Raw genomic sequence first — 15029 nt, forward strand, 5'->3', positions numbered from 1 at the left:
TCATGTTATGTTCTACAGTGAAAGGTCATTGTTCCAGATCAGTCATTTTCAGTGGGATTTAATCCAGTTCTAAGTCAAACTAATCCATTTTGGTAAAGTTTGAAGAGCAGTAAAAATTCGTTTGTTAAGACAGATCTGGGCTTGTTTTTTAACTGTGTCTGCTGATGCTGAGTCCTTAATTGTGTACACCTAGCATGAGGTGTCTTAGGGCTGGTTCCAGAAATGCTGGACATGTAAATTCTGATCTTATCTGTAGACTGCAAATGCTCAGCACCTCTGAAAAACCCTGGAGTTTAGTAGGATTGATTTTTTTTGTTGTTCTTTTTTTTAATTTATTTTTTTTTTTTTACTTTCAGTATTAGCATAAGTTGGGGTTTTTTTTCCTCTTACACATAGACTCTTTTTTCAATATGGTGCTCTGGTGACAGCTTCTATTGATAAGCAGGCTTTTTCATGTTTTCCTGTTTATGCTTGAGAATTCTGGTTACTTTCCTTTGATTGCATACAGAATAAAACCACATTCTTATATCTGGGCAGGACTAGCAAACACTGTGGTCTGAAGCAGCTCTTGAAGAGTTAAAGCTGCTTTCAATTAGCTACTGTGTTCTTGCCACTTAAAGAAAACCCCACAACTGAGCATGCTTCACAACCTCCTGTGCATATCCCTGAATCATTCTGGCAAGTAAAAATACTGCCATAATCTTTTATTCAGACATAGTACTTATTCTTCACTGGACTCTGAAATGAGCAAGTGCTTGAAAATAGCACATTTTGCCAGAGAGTTCTGGGGATTTATCAACTCATGTCTGCACAGGATTTTGAACATGCAAAAGGCTACTGTGTGTGGATGCTGAGTGGTATTAAATATACTGCAGTGATCCCAAATAGGTTTCAGTATATGGACCTAACCTTTCCCATGAGGGAGCAAGAGCTTCATAAGTTTTGTACAAATGACTGCCCTTTTGTTTTGAAGATATTCCCATGTTGGTGAATAGATAGATATACAATGTACTTTACCACAATTCACAGCATGAACCCTACTGCTTCTGAGCAGCACTCAGGCAGTACAATCTTACTCCCTTCATTCTAGGTTTTACCTTTGAGTTATGAGGGAGGTTCTGTAAGAATGATTCAAGATTAATATGAAATTGAAATATGACAAAGAGTAGAATATTTTCACACACACTGTGACAGCCTAGAGGGTTCTGTTGCTTGTTAAACTGTGGTGTATGGTTTGGCTAGAAATATATCATTGAAATTATAGTCCCTCGTGGTTTGGGAAAGAATCATCACACTTCAGCTACACCCACTCCTACCTCGTGCTCTGATCATGTCATTGGTTACACCACCTTTCCTCCCTGATATGCATTTTATCTCACTTTACTGGGGGGATGTGCTGCCAGGATTCTAACAACAAAAATTATGGATAGTCCTAAGCTTGCAAAAGAACCTGTCCTTACAGCACTATCTGAGCATCATGCCCCATGTAAGTGCCAGTCACAGTATTTCCAAGATCAGATGCCCACAGACTCTCCATCTCTCTTTCTCTAGCATACTCATCTCTACTTCTTTTGCTGTGATGTGGAAGCTGCTTAACCTCCCCCATCGATTGGTAGTTGCTTCTGTTCTCTCTCTCTTTTTCAGTGTCTTGTCCCCAAGACTTCTATCATTTAGCAGCTCCCTAAATAAAACATTTCCTTGCTGCAGAAAAGGGAGGGAAGATCGTTTGCTCCATGGATGAGGAGGATGTTAGTGGCAGGGACTTTGTAGTGCCACTGCTTTAGTTCCTTAAGTCTCAGGAAGAGTGCTGCAAAAGGTGCGTGATCCCTCACTGCTACCAGGACAACTAAAGGGGGAGGCTTTCCACCATGGGGAAAGGCTGGGAATGGCATGGGGTAGTTTCCTTGTGGTATTTCCTCTTCGCCAGTGTACCTTCTGGCTCCGTCCCCTCAGCTAAACGTCAGCACTGTGGAGACGCCCTCTGAGACCACTTTGGTGTCCCCAGTGCCCCTGTGTGGAGCCAAACAGTGAACTAGAATGGCATTTCAGCAGGGAGCTATTTGTGGAACATCGGTGCCGTCCAATAACCAGATATGCCTGCGGAGCAGAGCCACTGCCTTAGGTCATAGTGCAATTTTCAGTACCATAAGTTTCTCCATCTACAAATTCTTGCTGGGTGTGGTCACTTTGCCAACAACTCTCAGTCCTGCCTCATGAGAGCAGCATTTCTGAGCTCCTGCCTGAGCTTTGCTGGGAATCGCAGAGCTCTGGTAATGTCATGCGTGATGCCTGGCATCTGAGCTCGGCAGGGGAACCACAGTTAGGCAGTGTTTTGCACCCCATTCAGCACTCTAGTAAAAGGTCTGCTGAAATTTCCATTTCCTTTCCATTTTTATTTTTAAGACATTGTAACTTGGCTTATAAATATTGTAGCAGATTAAAACTCATTGTTTGAGCTCTAATTTCATTTTATTTGTACCTCTGTAGATCCGTGGAGCCACTGTTATGGCTGAAGATCGAGAGCACTAGGCACTGTACGCACAGGAGAATATAGGTACTCTCCCACAGACCTTATATGTGTGAAATGCAATGTCTTCACTTTCTTTAGGTTGCAGTTGGACTGTAGAAATGCTGCATACAAGGTTGACTTATTTTAGCACTTTTCCTTGCAACTGTTGGATTTAGACAGGTATCTGATTTTAGAGCAATGAGGGTACATATCACCTTGCAGATTCAAGGTTAAGAATTTTTGAGATGATTTAGGCTGAGAAATAGCCATTTTACAGAAGCTTCAATTAAAAAAAACAAAAGCATTTAATAAGAATTTTTTTGTGCGTGTGTAAATATATCCACATATATTTGGCAGATTAATTAATGCAGATTGTCTGGTTCAGTGGGTGAATAACTGGTTTTAAAAATACTTTGTAATCTGTTTCCCTTGGGAGAACTGCTGTACGAGACTAGAAAGCTTTTAGTACACCCTAAAAATTTTCAGAACCATTGGAACACTTTGCAGACTGACTAATTCCTACTAAGCAGTTACTACAGCTGCAGTTTCCAAACTGGAGAAGTGCATTGGGCATTTTGGGTCAGCCTGTCTCTCACTAGTCTTGCATAAGTGCTAGATACATTAAAATCTGTATTTTTACATTGAGTCGTACCTTTTCAAGAACATGTTCCTGCTGTCTGTAGATAAAACTTTATCCTAGGTAAAATCAGTATGAGTTTTGCATTAATGATGATAATGAATTAGACTGATACTTGGGATCCATTCTGTTAAGATTTTATATGTCACTGACTTCTCTCAGAAACAATGAAAATAAAATCCCATTAGGAAGGAGGCACGGTTCAGCTTGCTGGTGTGTACGTACAACTGTGTGCTTCACAGGACTGCAAAGAGCTGTTTCCTGAATGTTCTGGCAATCGGTTTGTAAGTTGCTACATGTAATTTTTATCTTTCATGCTTTATTATGGATAATTACCATTTATTCTTGTCATAATATTTATTTATGTCCTTCAAAAAATTTAGCAATATTCATCTATTCCCTTTTAAAGCTAAATGCAGTGTTCATTTTAAATGATGTTAGGGCTTAATGCACAAAAGCCAGCAACGTCAGAGTTAAGGCTGAAATCTTTTGGCTGACACAATGGACTGGATTTACTGGATGGCAGCAGTGCAGGAGCGCTGAGGGTAGTGGGAGAACAGTGTGTGTCATGAGTGGCACGGGCCTCGGCCCGGCCTCCGGTGTGTGCTGAGGCGCTTGCTTTCCTCCTCTTCAGGGGTGAGAGCAGATGTGAGCTTAAATTGATACACGTGCTGTGGTCAGCGGTGCTGACGCTGAACCGTCTGACGGTGAGCAAGTCTTTTGCTCAGATGTACAGCAGCTCCCTGTACGTCCAGAGGTGCTTGAACGCTGGCCGTGGGTTGAACAGAAAAAGTTAATCTCTGATTTATCTTAAAAGAGGAGTAACGTGGATGCAGCCACCGGCAGCAGCGGTGTCATTTGTGCAATGCTTTTCCTTTGAGATGATTTTTAGGCAAGGCTGGTGCCCTGTCGATTTATGAAAGAGGAGCTCGACTGTTACAAATTAAAATAGGTAGTAAAATTGAACGTAGGTACATCTCTTAGGCGAGGTAGCCGAACTGGTCTGTGCCTGCCACCGGTAGGAACGTTTCGGAGCAGCTGGGATAGGAGATACGTTTATTTCGCTGGAAGGAGACACAACTGTGTCAACACTGCAGGACAAAGCTGGCGCTGGAAGGCCGTGGTAGCACAAAGCCGTAATGGCGCAGAGCAGGGTCGGACACGTGAAGGCGGTGCGTCGTTCCACACCGAGCGCAACCCGCGCGGCAGGCGGGGTCCGCCGGGTTCCTCGGGCGTCGGTGCCGGCGGCTCCGCGCCGTGTCACCGGACGCGGGCGGGGGAGGCGCGGCGGCGGACGGTGGCGGAGCCCGTCCTGAGGCATTTCCACGGCCGGCCGGGCGTGGGGGAGCAGCCCCGGCCCGGCCCGGCCGGGCTCCGCAATGCCCGCGCCCACCGCCCACCTCCACCTTTGCAGCAGTAAAATGCAGCACTCGCAGCGCGCATGCGCCTCCCCCCAGCCGGCGCCCCGGGATAGCTATTTATAGCAAGTGACGTCACCTAGAAATAGAACGCGGGGGAGCAGCGCCCCCTCCCCTCCCCTGCAGTCCCCTCAACTCCGCCCCCTCGTTGCCTTCCTAGCGCGCAGGCGCAGGCGGCGGCAGCAGCGCGAGGCTCCGAGCCGGGCTGGAGAGGAGAGGCGCGAGCTGCACACGCCGCGGAGGGGACGCAGCGAGCGCGCGGTTGCCCGCCCTGCTGCGGTCCGTGAGCGCGAGGCGCCGACCGTCGCCTGGCACGCGCGGCCGGCGGGCGAGCGGGGGCCTGAGCGAGCCCCAAAGTGCCCGGGGGGGAGAGCGCGGGAGCGGGGCGAGCGTGAGGTGGCGGCTCCGTTCAGGTTCCCTACTCGCACCGCCCGCGCGTTTCGAGGCGCAGATCCCCGCCCCCCCTTCCTCTCTCTCCGAGGGGCGCAGAGTGCCCAGCCCAGCAGCCACCACGGAAGCGGCTATGGGGGACCGAGAGCAGCTGCTGCAGCGAGCCCGCCTGGCCGAGCAGGCGGAGAGATACGACGACATGGCCTCGGCCATGAAGTCGGTGAGTGGGGCTGGTAGCGTGGCGGCCGTGGGTCGTACCCGGGGAGGAGTGTGTAGGTTGGGTGGTGGCGGGGGAGGGAGGGAAAGGAAGTCCGGGCTGGTCCGAGGCGGAGTTGGGTCCCGGGGAGGATGCGAGCCGCCAGGTCCCACCCGTCGCGGTGAAGAAAGGAGGGCGGGAGCAAGAGCCAGACCATCCCGCCAGGACCACCTCGCCGCCGTGCGGGGCGGTGCCCGTTACTACCTGCCTCGGGGAGAGACGGGACGGCCAGTAGCCGGTCCCAACCGGACCTCGATCCCCCTTTTCTTTTCAAATTTATTTTCTTCCTCCCTCGTTTTCCTTCTTTCTCTCGTATAACGACTCCCTTGCAGCCCTCCCGCTCCCTTGGCTGTCCCTGCCCTGGAGGTGTGGCTGTCCCCATGCCCTCCTCTCGCCTCTCTCCCCCACCCCCGCCAATCCGGCGCGCAGTGCAGCAGTTTGAATACTGCCCGCCTCTCTCCTCGTCGCGGCGGGAACGCAGTGGATTCTTTCTCTGGCCACTGCTCGAGATGGGGTCCGTCCTCGCGCACCGGACGACCCCCCCCCGGCTTCTTGGGGGCCAGCGGTGGGGATGACGGGTTTGACCTTGGGGTGCGTCTCCCCTTCTAGGGGAGTCTGGGACATGCAAGCGGTTGGGGGTGCTGGTCGAGGGGGGGGGGCGGGGGGTGTCTGGGGAAACGGCACACGGCAAGAGGAGCCCCTTCCTTTTCTAGACGTTTCTTTTGCCTCGCGGTAAAAGGCACGAATAGAGGCCTCACCCACAGACATCAGCGCTCTGACTCAAAGGTGGTGTGGTAGTTGCATCCGGGTATAACAGCTACCCAGTGCACAGAGAGCTTTTCCCAAGCTTTAACGTTGCCTTTTTGCCTTTTCTTTGTAGGGCAACAAATTCTCAGTGTGTTCCTTATCCAGTTGAATACTGACATGTGTTTAAACAATGTTACAGTTGCAGCTCGGCTCCTTTCAGAACCAAGCAATGAAAATTACTTGTACTGACCTGTCTGTACTGATACATAATAAAATTGCAGAATGATCAAACTTACTATGTCTAGTCCCTTTTTTAAAACCAGTATTCGTATAATCTGAATTTTAAGGGTAATGTTAATGCCAGTAAATGCTTAGCAGTGTCTTTGCTGTATCTGATTACAATTGTTCTTGCCGATCTGTCCTTTGTAAACACCAAAGGCCCCAAGAGGAATCAAGTTTCCCTTGAGCGTACTGCTGTTTAAAGACACAAGATTATTTTAGTTTGAAAGAGCAGCTTCAAATGGAGTTCACGTTTTTGTTGTAAGAGTCAGTCCATTTAGTCGTGTTCAGGGGCTGTGATGTATGTCACATCCCTTAAATGAGGGCAGTAAAAAGACACTTAAATTTTGCTGCTCTTGTTCACTTTTGCTTTTGTGTCATAATAAATACTACAACCAATCAAGTTCTAAAGTGGCAGTACTTATGAGTATCTCAATATCAGAGGCATTAGACATTAAAATAAGCTGTATTTTAATGATATTGCTAGAATTCTCGATGCATATAATGTTGCAGTAACAGCTCTGTTTCAAATCTTTCAATTGCTAATTCTAAAAGATGAAACTGAGAAACCACTGAAATCCACTGCTGCTCTAGAAGGCTGTATTTCTAGCTGTAGTTTCTAGATAGCTTTTTATTTTTCCAAATATTGCTGAACTATAGTGTATGTATGGCTCCCTGAACATATGTGAAACAAACAGAACACAGTTGCTATACTTCAGGAAATATGTAAATAAAGTATATATAACTAGCGTGTATGTCCAGTTGTCTCTTTAAACTGTCCTAATTACTATGCAATTTTCATTCATCTTAGAGTCACAGTTTTCTCATCTGTAATGCTACTTTTGCTCTCAAATAAGTTGTGTAGTGATGAGCTGCTTTAATTGAGAGCTTGAGAACACCTTGTGAGGAAGCAGAGTATTGGGCATTTATGAAATGTTACATTATAGATACTTTTAAAAATACAAAAAGTAAAGCCGAATTTTAAAGGCAACAGTTTCCTTATTTTAAGCTGTTCATACACTGTTGCATGCCTATAATGTAGCATCTCTTGGTTACTTGGCTTTCACAGGTGTTCACTCTAACATGGTAGTTTCCAGAATGCTCTTTAGTGTTAGAAGTTGATTTTGTAGGTCTGAGCATAAGCTCCTATGAAACGTTGTTATGTGGGCTGTCTGTTCTGACACAGCTAATATTTCCTTCTATTTCAGTGATTGTATGTAACAGCTATTAAGAGAACTTTTTATCCATATAGAATAATATTTAAATAATCTTCTCGCACTCAGAGATGTTAGACTTCCTTCAACAGGAAATCAGTGTTCTAACTCGGGTATCTATTCTCATAGCAGGATATCTTGACTTGAAAAGTTTCTTTTAAATTTAAAAAAAAAAAAATCTCTGAATATAACATATCTGATGGTTTTCAAAGATGCTATAGGAAACTAGTGTGCTTCCAGTGTAAATAGAAATCTGGATGATTAATTTCCGTTCTAGGTATTTATCACCAAACTTTTACAATACGCAATATAGCCAACAGCCTGAAAGTTACTCCTAAAACATAAAGTAACAAAGATGACTTTAGCCAAAGCATGATTTTTGAGACTGACACTGAAGGAAGAAAAAGTATGACAAAACTGCCATTTCAGCTGTCAGTATAAAGCTGGAGAAAGACAAATTTTTCAGTCCTATCAGCTCCTCCTTTTAAAGAAAAGCCAGATGGAAGTAGCAGTTGTAGCTTAAATAAGGAAACTACTGCTCAACAATATGTTTGGGTTTTTTGTTGCTGTTAAAATTTTTCTTGGAAGAATTCTAGTATTTTGGCGCTTAATGTGTAGACAGGAGAGGAAAATGAAACTTTCACTTAGTTTGCTCTTATAAATTAATGAGTTTAGTTTACTTTTTTCTAGCCAAAATTATTTTAATAGAAAATGCAATCATATGTAAATGTGCCTTTACTAAATGGCATTCTTCTAAGGGGTGTGGCATTCTCATTGCATTAAATGCTGCTCCAAGATTCCAACTATTTGAAATAAGCCTACATGGTAGGTAATAAATGACTTCTCAACACACTGGGGAAAGATATGCTTTTAGTGTAAGTGTTAAAGGTTCTCGCTTGATGGAACGCACACTCTAGCATCTTGAGAATACAGCATTGGGTACCTTTGGTTTTAGATCATTCCAGAAATAGGTTAAATGTTTTAGCTGTATAAAACTGTAGTATTTCAGACAGTATTAATCCTAATATGTAGTGCTTAGGACCTCTTAATTTATGTTGCTTTTCTAGTATAGCTACCTAATGGGTAGAGAGTAATTTATACTTTAAAATTCTTGAGATGAATCTGAGTTATGTGAGATGTTTAATTTTAAAATTAGTTGTGTGTGAAATACTACTCAGCATGAAATAAATTTAAGTCTTGGAATGCTCTAAAGTTTTTTAAGCAAAATAGCTTGAGGTTCTAGTTTAATTTGTAGGCTTTATCTGTGTACATAAATGGACTCAAAAATTTGGGATGTTCCATATTTTTAGTATTGTATCACCAAGTTATTCACATCAGTGTCTGGTTTTGGGTTAATGAAGTATGTGTGTGTAGGAGGGGGAATGAGATGCCTTTAATGTAAACAATATCCTCCACTGCTGTGAGATTACTTCCTTACTGTGGTTTTATACAGTAAATCTAGCTCTAGAACTTCCAATGCTTGATATAAAACACTGAAGCCACATGATGCAAGAAACTGATCTGGTTTAAATTCATTAGTCTGGTTTCTATTTGTTCAAAAATTATGAACTGTATAACTTTGTATCAGGAGAGTTTTAATAATTAAACCTGACTTTATACTGGCTCGGGTACAGTCATTTTTGCAGCAGCTCGCTAAGAACTGGCTCTAGCTGTGACTTACATGCTCTGGCTAACAAAACAGAAGTATAATCACACACATTCAATTGACCTGGGTCAAATTCTACTAGGTAATCTGACAGTGCATCATAGATCTGCTATCAGTTGTAGAATCTTCACTTTGGTGTGTTTTCCATGTGAAAGTAACTCAGCTTGGTGTGGGCTATGAGCTGATACAGTATTGTCTCTTATATCTTGTATTCTTGGTACAAAAAGCAGACTGTCAGTCTGAATGAAAACTGCTAGCAGATCATAGCCTGTGTGTTCAACTGCATCATCTGGCTCAGGACTGAAAATAACTCCAAACTTATGTGAGAGAGAGAGGGGGGTGTTAATGTAAGGAAAGTATAGATTAACATCTGAGTAAGTAAATGCTGCATTGAAGTCATACTACAAATGGATTTTCATCTTTTAAGTGCTTCTGTTTTTCCTAACAGCTATTATAAGAAAGTATGTCTACGTCTAAAATGTGAAAGTAAATTATTGCAGTCCAAGATCTTTTCTGTTAAGGAAAGGCTATAGGTAGAATGGAAGATAGGAAGAATACATTTCCTTCAGCATTTCAAATTTTCTTTTTCTCTACATTGTCCCCACACGTGAAGAGAAACATGTCTGTTTTTATCTACTTTGCTAATGTATCGGAAATAGATAAAAGAGTAGATAGCTCCATAAAAGTCACATGCTTTCCTTTGAGTCTAGTTTCTTGTAATATAGCTGTTACACCAGGGAGGTAGATGTGATTTTTAGATACATCTACACAGAGTATCAGCATTTTTTATCTAGGATGGGGAATAATTTGCCATGGACTTGAGCCGATGGTAGTTGCTGATTCTCCAAGATACTTCAGTAACTTCTGATACAACTTAAAGCTAGTAAACGTCTCCTAAACATGTTGAATTAGCTTCTCTGTTAATTTTTCCTTTTTACTTTAAGGAATGGTTTCAAGGTGAGTTTAAGTCAGTCAGGGGAATTAAATTATACAGCAGTCCAGTGATGATCTGGAATAGTCTCTTAATTAAGTTCTTTAATCTTATCTCTTAGATACTTTTGTGTTTTGATTAAGAGGTTAACATTCTTTTTCCACGTCCTAACAACTGTTCTGCAGTTAGTCCTGAGAGATGGCTTTTTTCCTGGGCTTTTTTTGTTGTGCTTTACGTGAATGTATCTTGAGTATTCCCTGCTATTTCTCAGTCTTGCTGTGTTAGGATACATTCGGTTAGTCTGGTGCTTATTGAGAGTTTTAGCAAAAGCCCAAGCTGATGCAACAGCTAAACCTTAACTTGCTGGTCTAAATATAGTATGAAGATGCTTCCAAAGGTTACACTGCATTTTAGATTGTACTGTAGACCTACTTTTAATACTGAATGTTGAGTAAAAACTAGCCAAGATTACCAGAGTTCATGCTAGACTTTACAAGATCCTCCCTCTATTAATGTGAACTTCAGAAATTTCTGCAAATATGCTGTTTATCAACACTTGCATTGAATTTTGGTTGTGATTAGGGAAGGTGGGAGGGCTTTTCAGATGTAGGTTATCTGCAATTGCAATGGCTCCTGTGCAAGTGGACTCTATAAATCTTTTTCAGGGTGGGTGTTGTGATGCATTTTTTGCAGCTAAAAATGAATAACACCAGAAGAGAGACAATAGACCAGAAAAAAACCTGGAATATTCTTTCAAGGCTAGTGGTATTCCTGTATTTTGTCTCTTGTGACAAACTGGATGAAATTTGAAAACTGATTTATTTATCTCCCCTTACATACACCAGCTATATAGCATAGTGAAAAATTCAGGTTTAGTACTCAAAAAATTTTTGGTGGTTCCCAGGACTTTTGTTATGTACTGTAAAAGGCCATTTTGGTGTGTTGAATACACAGAAGACACCTGTCTCTAAAAGTTTATATTAGTCATAAGGAGGTAGAAGAAATAATTATAACAAGCTTTAGGATGATGGCATATCTTTTTTTCAGTTATTGAATACTTAAATACCAGCATACAGCAGGATATTTAGTTTGAAGCAGAGGGAAAGGGATGAACATGAAGGTAGCAGTTAGCTGAGGGTAAAGAACAGAGGTGGTAAGTGGAAGATGAGGTGAAAAATGGAGGTGATGATGTATGAGGTGAAGAATTAGGATAACTGTGGTTGCAGTCTTATTGTAGCTTTAATTTCTTTTGTATGGAGTCTGGACTGCAAAGCCAAGAGATGGTATTTCTGTTACCATTGTCCTGTCCCACTAAGTCTCATCATCAGTTATTTTTGTGTCTTGTGTGCTTTTCCATACTCAGTTGTTATTTTTGTAGGTAATATAGCTCAGTAGTATATTAACAGATCACAATTTTTTTTTCTTTTTTTATAATACTGTAAAGATAATGAAGGCAGGTGGGGGAAAAATTGATTTATTTGTGTGGTTAAATGATAAGTTTAAGTTTTAGCAAAACATTACTGACTCCTTTAGATCAACCACTGTCTTTGAGAACTTGCAGTGAACTTTCAAGCGGAGTCCTCCAGGAGTGCAGGAATGACCAAGTGATTATTAATCTTCTTTGGTGGATTTCTTTATTTTTGTAAAAGAAAGTGCTGTCCTAATAGACTGTAGGGAATAAAAAGCTCTTAGCCTTTACACCTTGAGGGAGTTAGTACTAGAGAAGACGATAGAGGTGGGTCATAGTAGAGATTGTTGACGGAGGGATTGTTGGGAGGATGATTGGAAGCTGTGAAGAAGGTTATGAAGATGTCATTAGAGTTGATTCCTGTGCATTTCACCCTCTGTAGATTGTCTCTAATTGTATTAGGCCAGGCAGAGCAGTGTCTTTTGGGAGTTCGGGTTCCAGAGCTGTGGGGAGAAGGCATTTTGGAGATAAAACTAATTGACTTCAAATATTTTAAGAGCAAAACCTAAATTTGAAAGTAAGCTCTCTCTTAATGTAACAGTTACAATTTATAGAAATTATTTTTTTAGACTTGGAACAATGCACATTTATTGGATGGTTCGCTGGCTGCACCAGCAGTCTCAGAATAGTGTAAATATTTGTGACTTGATTATTTGTAGTATGTAAGTATTTGGTTGTGAACCTTCTGATGCCTGTCAAGCAGTGTAAATATGCACATTTAAAAAGAAATAGTTAATGATTTTGGCAGTGTCTGAGCAAGGACAAGTTTAGTTTCACACCAAAGTATGTATCCTTAGAATTCTAGTGACTTCTTTTAAAGCAGTACACTTAAAAGTGGTGGAGTTACATTTTTCATCCTAATTCTTGTGAGTTTAATTTCATGTTTGTAAATTTGCAGAAGTAGAACAACTTAAAGTGACTAGAAGTCTGATAGGTTTTATTCCTTAAATTAACACAGCAAGTGAAATAGGCCTAAATACAGTATTAGAAGTATTATCCTTGCTCTATCTCAGCTTTTTGTAGTAGGAATTTGGAGTTTATCATGGCTTTTTTTCTCTATTTGCTGTTCTATTTCTCTGCAGTTGCTTTCACGTCCTATCCCTGAAATTTGTCTGCAGCCACCAGTTAGCAGAAATCAGGATAACTTATGTATTACACTGTATAATTGCTCACTAAGTGACTGAAAGATACTATGAAACACTAATTCCATTTGTACTATGCAGAGCTTAATCATAACGACTACAGCACTTCCATCTCTGCTGTTGAATGAAAGGAAGCAGCAGGGGAAAGAAAGGCAAGAACTGCACCAGTTTCCAGTGTTTGTGCTGTGTTCCAGATTCATAAAACTGGTATTCTAGGTACATTTAAATTAATCACTAAGTGTTTAGTCGGCATAATTACAGCAGACTTCCTAAAAAAATTGAGCCTTCCTTCTGTGAATGCTTCTCCATTACACAAGCCTGACTCACTTTTGTTCAGTGAATGTGCTTTGCAATGGCTTCTAAATACCCATTCTGTTACAACAGAACTGTGGGGTTTTTACTCATTTAAGTCTTGGTTGCAGAAACAGTTTTAAACTTTCAACGTTGCAAAGTGACTCCTGTCTAGGAGGAATTTGGGGATCTAGAAGGAGTTTTGAATCTTGCACTTAATGGTGGAAGTATTGAAGGAAGTATACGTGCTCTTCTCTAAGACAAACCCTTTAAATTTGATCTTTGTCTGTATTTTCAGGTAACTGAGCTGAATGAGCCTCTCTCGAATGAGGATAGAAATCTGCTGTCTGTAGCCTACAAGAATGTAGTTGGAGCTAGACGATCTTCCTGGCGTGTCATCAGCAGCATAGAGCAGAAGACTATGGCAGATGGGAATGAGAAGAAGCTGGAGAAGGTTAAAGCCTATAGGGAGAAGATAGAAAAGGAGCTTGAGACAGTCTGCAATGATGTTTTGGCTCTCCTAGATAAATACTTGATCAAGAACTGCAATGACTTCCAGTATGAGAGCAAGGTGTTTTATCTGAAAATGAAAGGGGATTACTACCGCTATTTGGCAGAAGTTGCTGCTGGAGAGAAGAAGAACAGTGTTGTGGAAGCCTCAGAAGCTGCCTATAAAGAGGCTTTTGAAATCAGCAAAGAGCACATGCAGCCCACTCACCCAATTAGGCTTGGGCTGGCACTCAATTTCTCAGTGTTCTACTATGAAATCCAGAATGCTCCTGAGCAGGCCTGCCTTTTAGCCAAACAAGCCTTTGATGATGCCATAGCAGAGCTGGACACACTAAATGAGGATTCCTACAAGGACTCCACTCTCATCATGCAGTTACTTCGAGACAACCTCACTCTGTGGACGAGTGATCAGCAAGACGAAGAAGCAGGAGAGGGCAATAATTAAAGAGCTTTCCTCCGATCCCTCTTTCATCCACTTCACCATCCCCATTATCACCAATATTTCCTTGCCACAGTCACACTAAATATCTAGTGCTAAGCATATCTGTATTGTACAGCTGTTCAGATCTGCTGTCCACTTTATCAAGAAGCAGTTTCAGATGAGTCTTCGTGGGCATTGATGGATTGATTGGTTTATTGGCCCTATTTATCTTAGTTGCACTTGAGCAGTGCAGAAAGGTGCATAGTAAAGGAGGCATTTTTAGTTTGCCTGTTGATTGGAAAATATGGGAAAGAATAATGGAAAGTGATTGAAGATAATTATATTCCAGTTAAATTTTTTTCCATTTGAAATGAGCTGACAGTTCTGTTAAGCGGTACATTTTGTGCATGCAAAGTAAATTAGCCACCCCAAATTTTTTCAATGAGAACAGTTAAGCTGATGTGAAATGACAGCCCAGTTCATCAGTTTACAATAAACTGTTTGAAATGTGCAGTTTCAGTAGCAATTTTTTTTTTGCCTCTAACTTATGTGCACAGTTTCTTTTAATGCAGTGCATCTACCTAAGAGTTTTGATACTTGTAACCTTTTGCAGTTGTTTTGAAGAATCATGAATTTATTTTTTGTAAACTCTTTGGCTGTTTAGTTGTCTGTGTATTCTGACAACACTATGTCAATATTAGCCCATGTTAAGATGGATGACTGAGATGCCAGACTTCTAAATTAAATGTTTTGGAATTAAATGAATAAAATAAAATGCTGCTTCGGGGATGTTATCTCTACATAAGCTGTCCTGTCTTTTGTTCAGAGAAGAGACTGAGTTACCTAACATATCACTGATGGGTTAAAACATATTTAATCAAAAGTTTAATGAGAAGTTGCATCACATGCTCAACAAACCAAAAACCCCAGTATGCTGAAAAGAAGGGGAAAAAAAAAACCTGAAGAAAAAAAAACCCCAAAACAAAACCCACAACCACCCACAGCCATCTAGAATGTGATACTGCTCACCTGTGTTAAAGTGGAGTTTCCAAAGGTGGTATATTTAGTTATTTGCTTGGTAGAGCAGTTGTCATGCAGTTCTACTCAGGAGCTGAAGAGTTGTAAAGACCATTACTTGTCATACCGATGT

At 41.7% G+C, this 15029-nt stretch overlaps 1 protein-coding gene across 1 annotated transcript; it reads left to right on the plus strand.

The window, feature by feature from the left end:
• The first annotated feature begins 4728 nt into the window (after nt 1–4728).
• On the plus strand, nt 4729–14679 carry YWHAH (tyrosine 3-monooxygenase/tryptophan 5-monooxygenase activation protein, eta). Its single transcript, XM_010575061.1, has 2 exons — nt 4729–5174; nt 13247–14679. The coding sequence occupies exons 1-2, from the start codon at nt 5088–5090 to the stop codon at nt 13901–13903; spliced, it is 744 nt and encodes a 247-aa protein (XP_010573363.1). The 5' UTR covers nt 4729–5087; the 3' UTR covers nt 13904–14679.
• The last annotated feature ends 350 nt before the right edge of the window (nt 14680–15029 follow it).

Source organism: Haliaeetus leucocephalus, unplaced genomic scaffold (assembly GCF_000737465.1).
Source record: "Haliaeetus leucocephalus isolate CR32 unplaced genomic scaffold, Haliaeetus_leucocephalus-4.0 Scaffold13, whole genome shotgun sequence".
In the NCBI taxonomy this organism is placed as follows: Eukaryota; Metazoa; Chordata; class Aves; order Accipitriformes; family Accipitridae; genus Haliaeetus; species Haliaeetus leucocephalus.

Bases quoted from the DNA above. Each gene is read 5' to 3' on its own strand.
- YWHAH (XM_010575061.1), top strand. From the start codon at position 5,088: ATGGGGGACCGAGAGCAGCTGCTGCAGCGAGCCCGCCTGGCCGAGCAG. The intron at 5,175-13,246 runs GTGAGTGGGGCT...CTGTATTTTCAG, and splicing joins TGGCCTCGGCCATGAAGTCG to GTAACTGAGCTGAATGAGCC.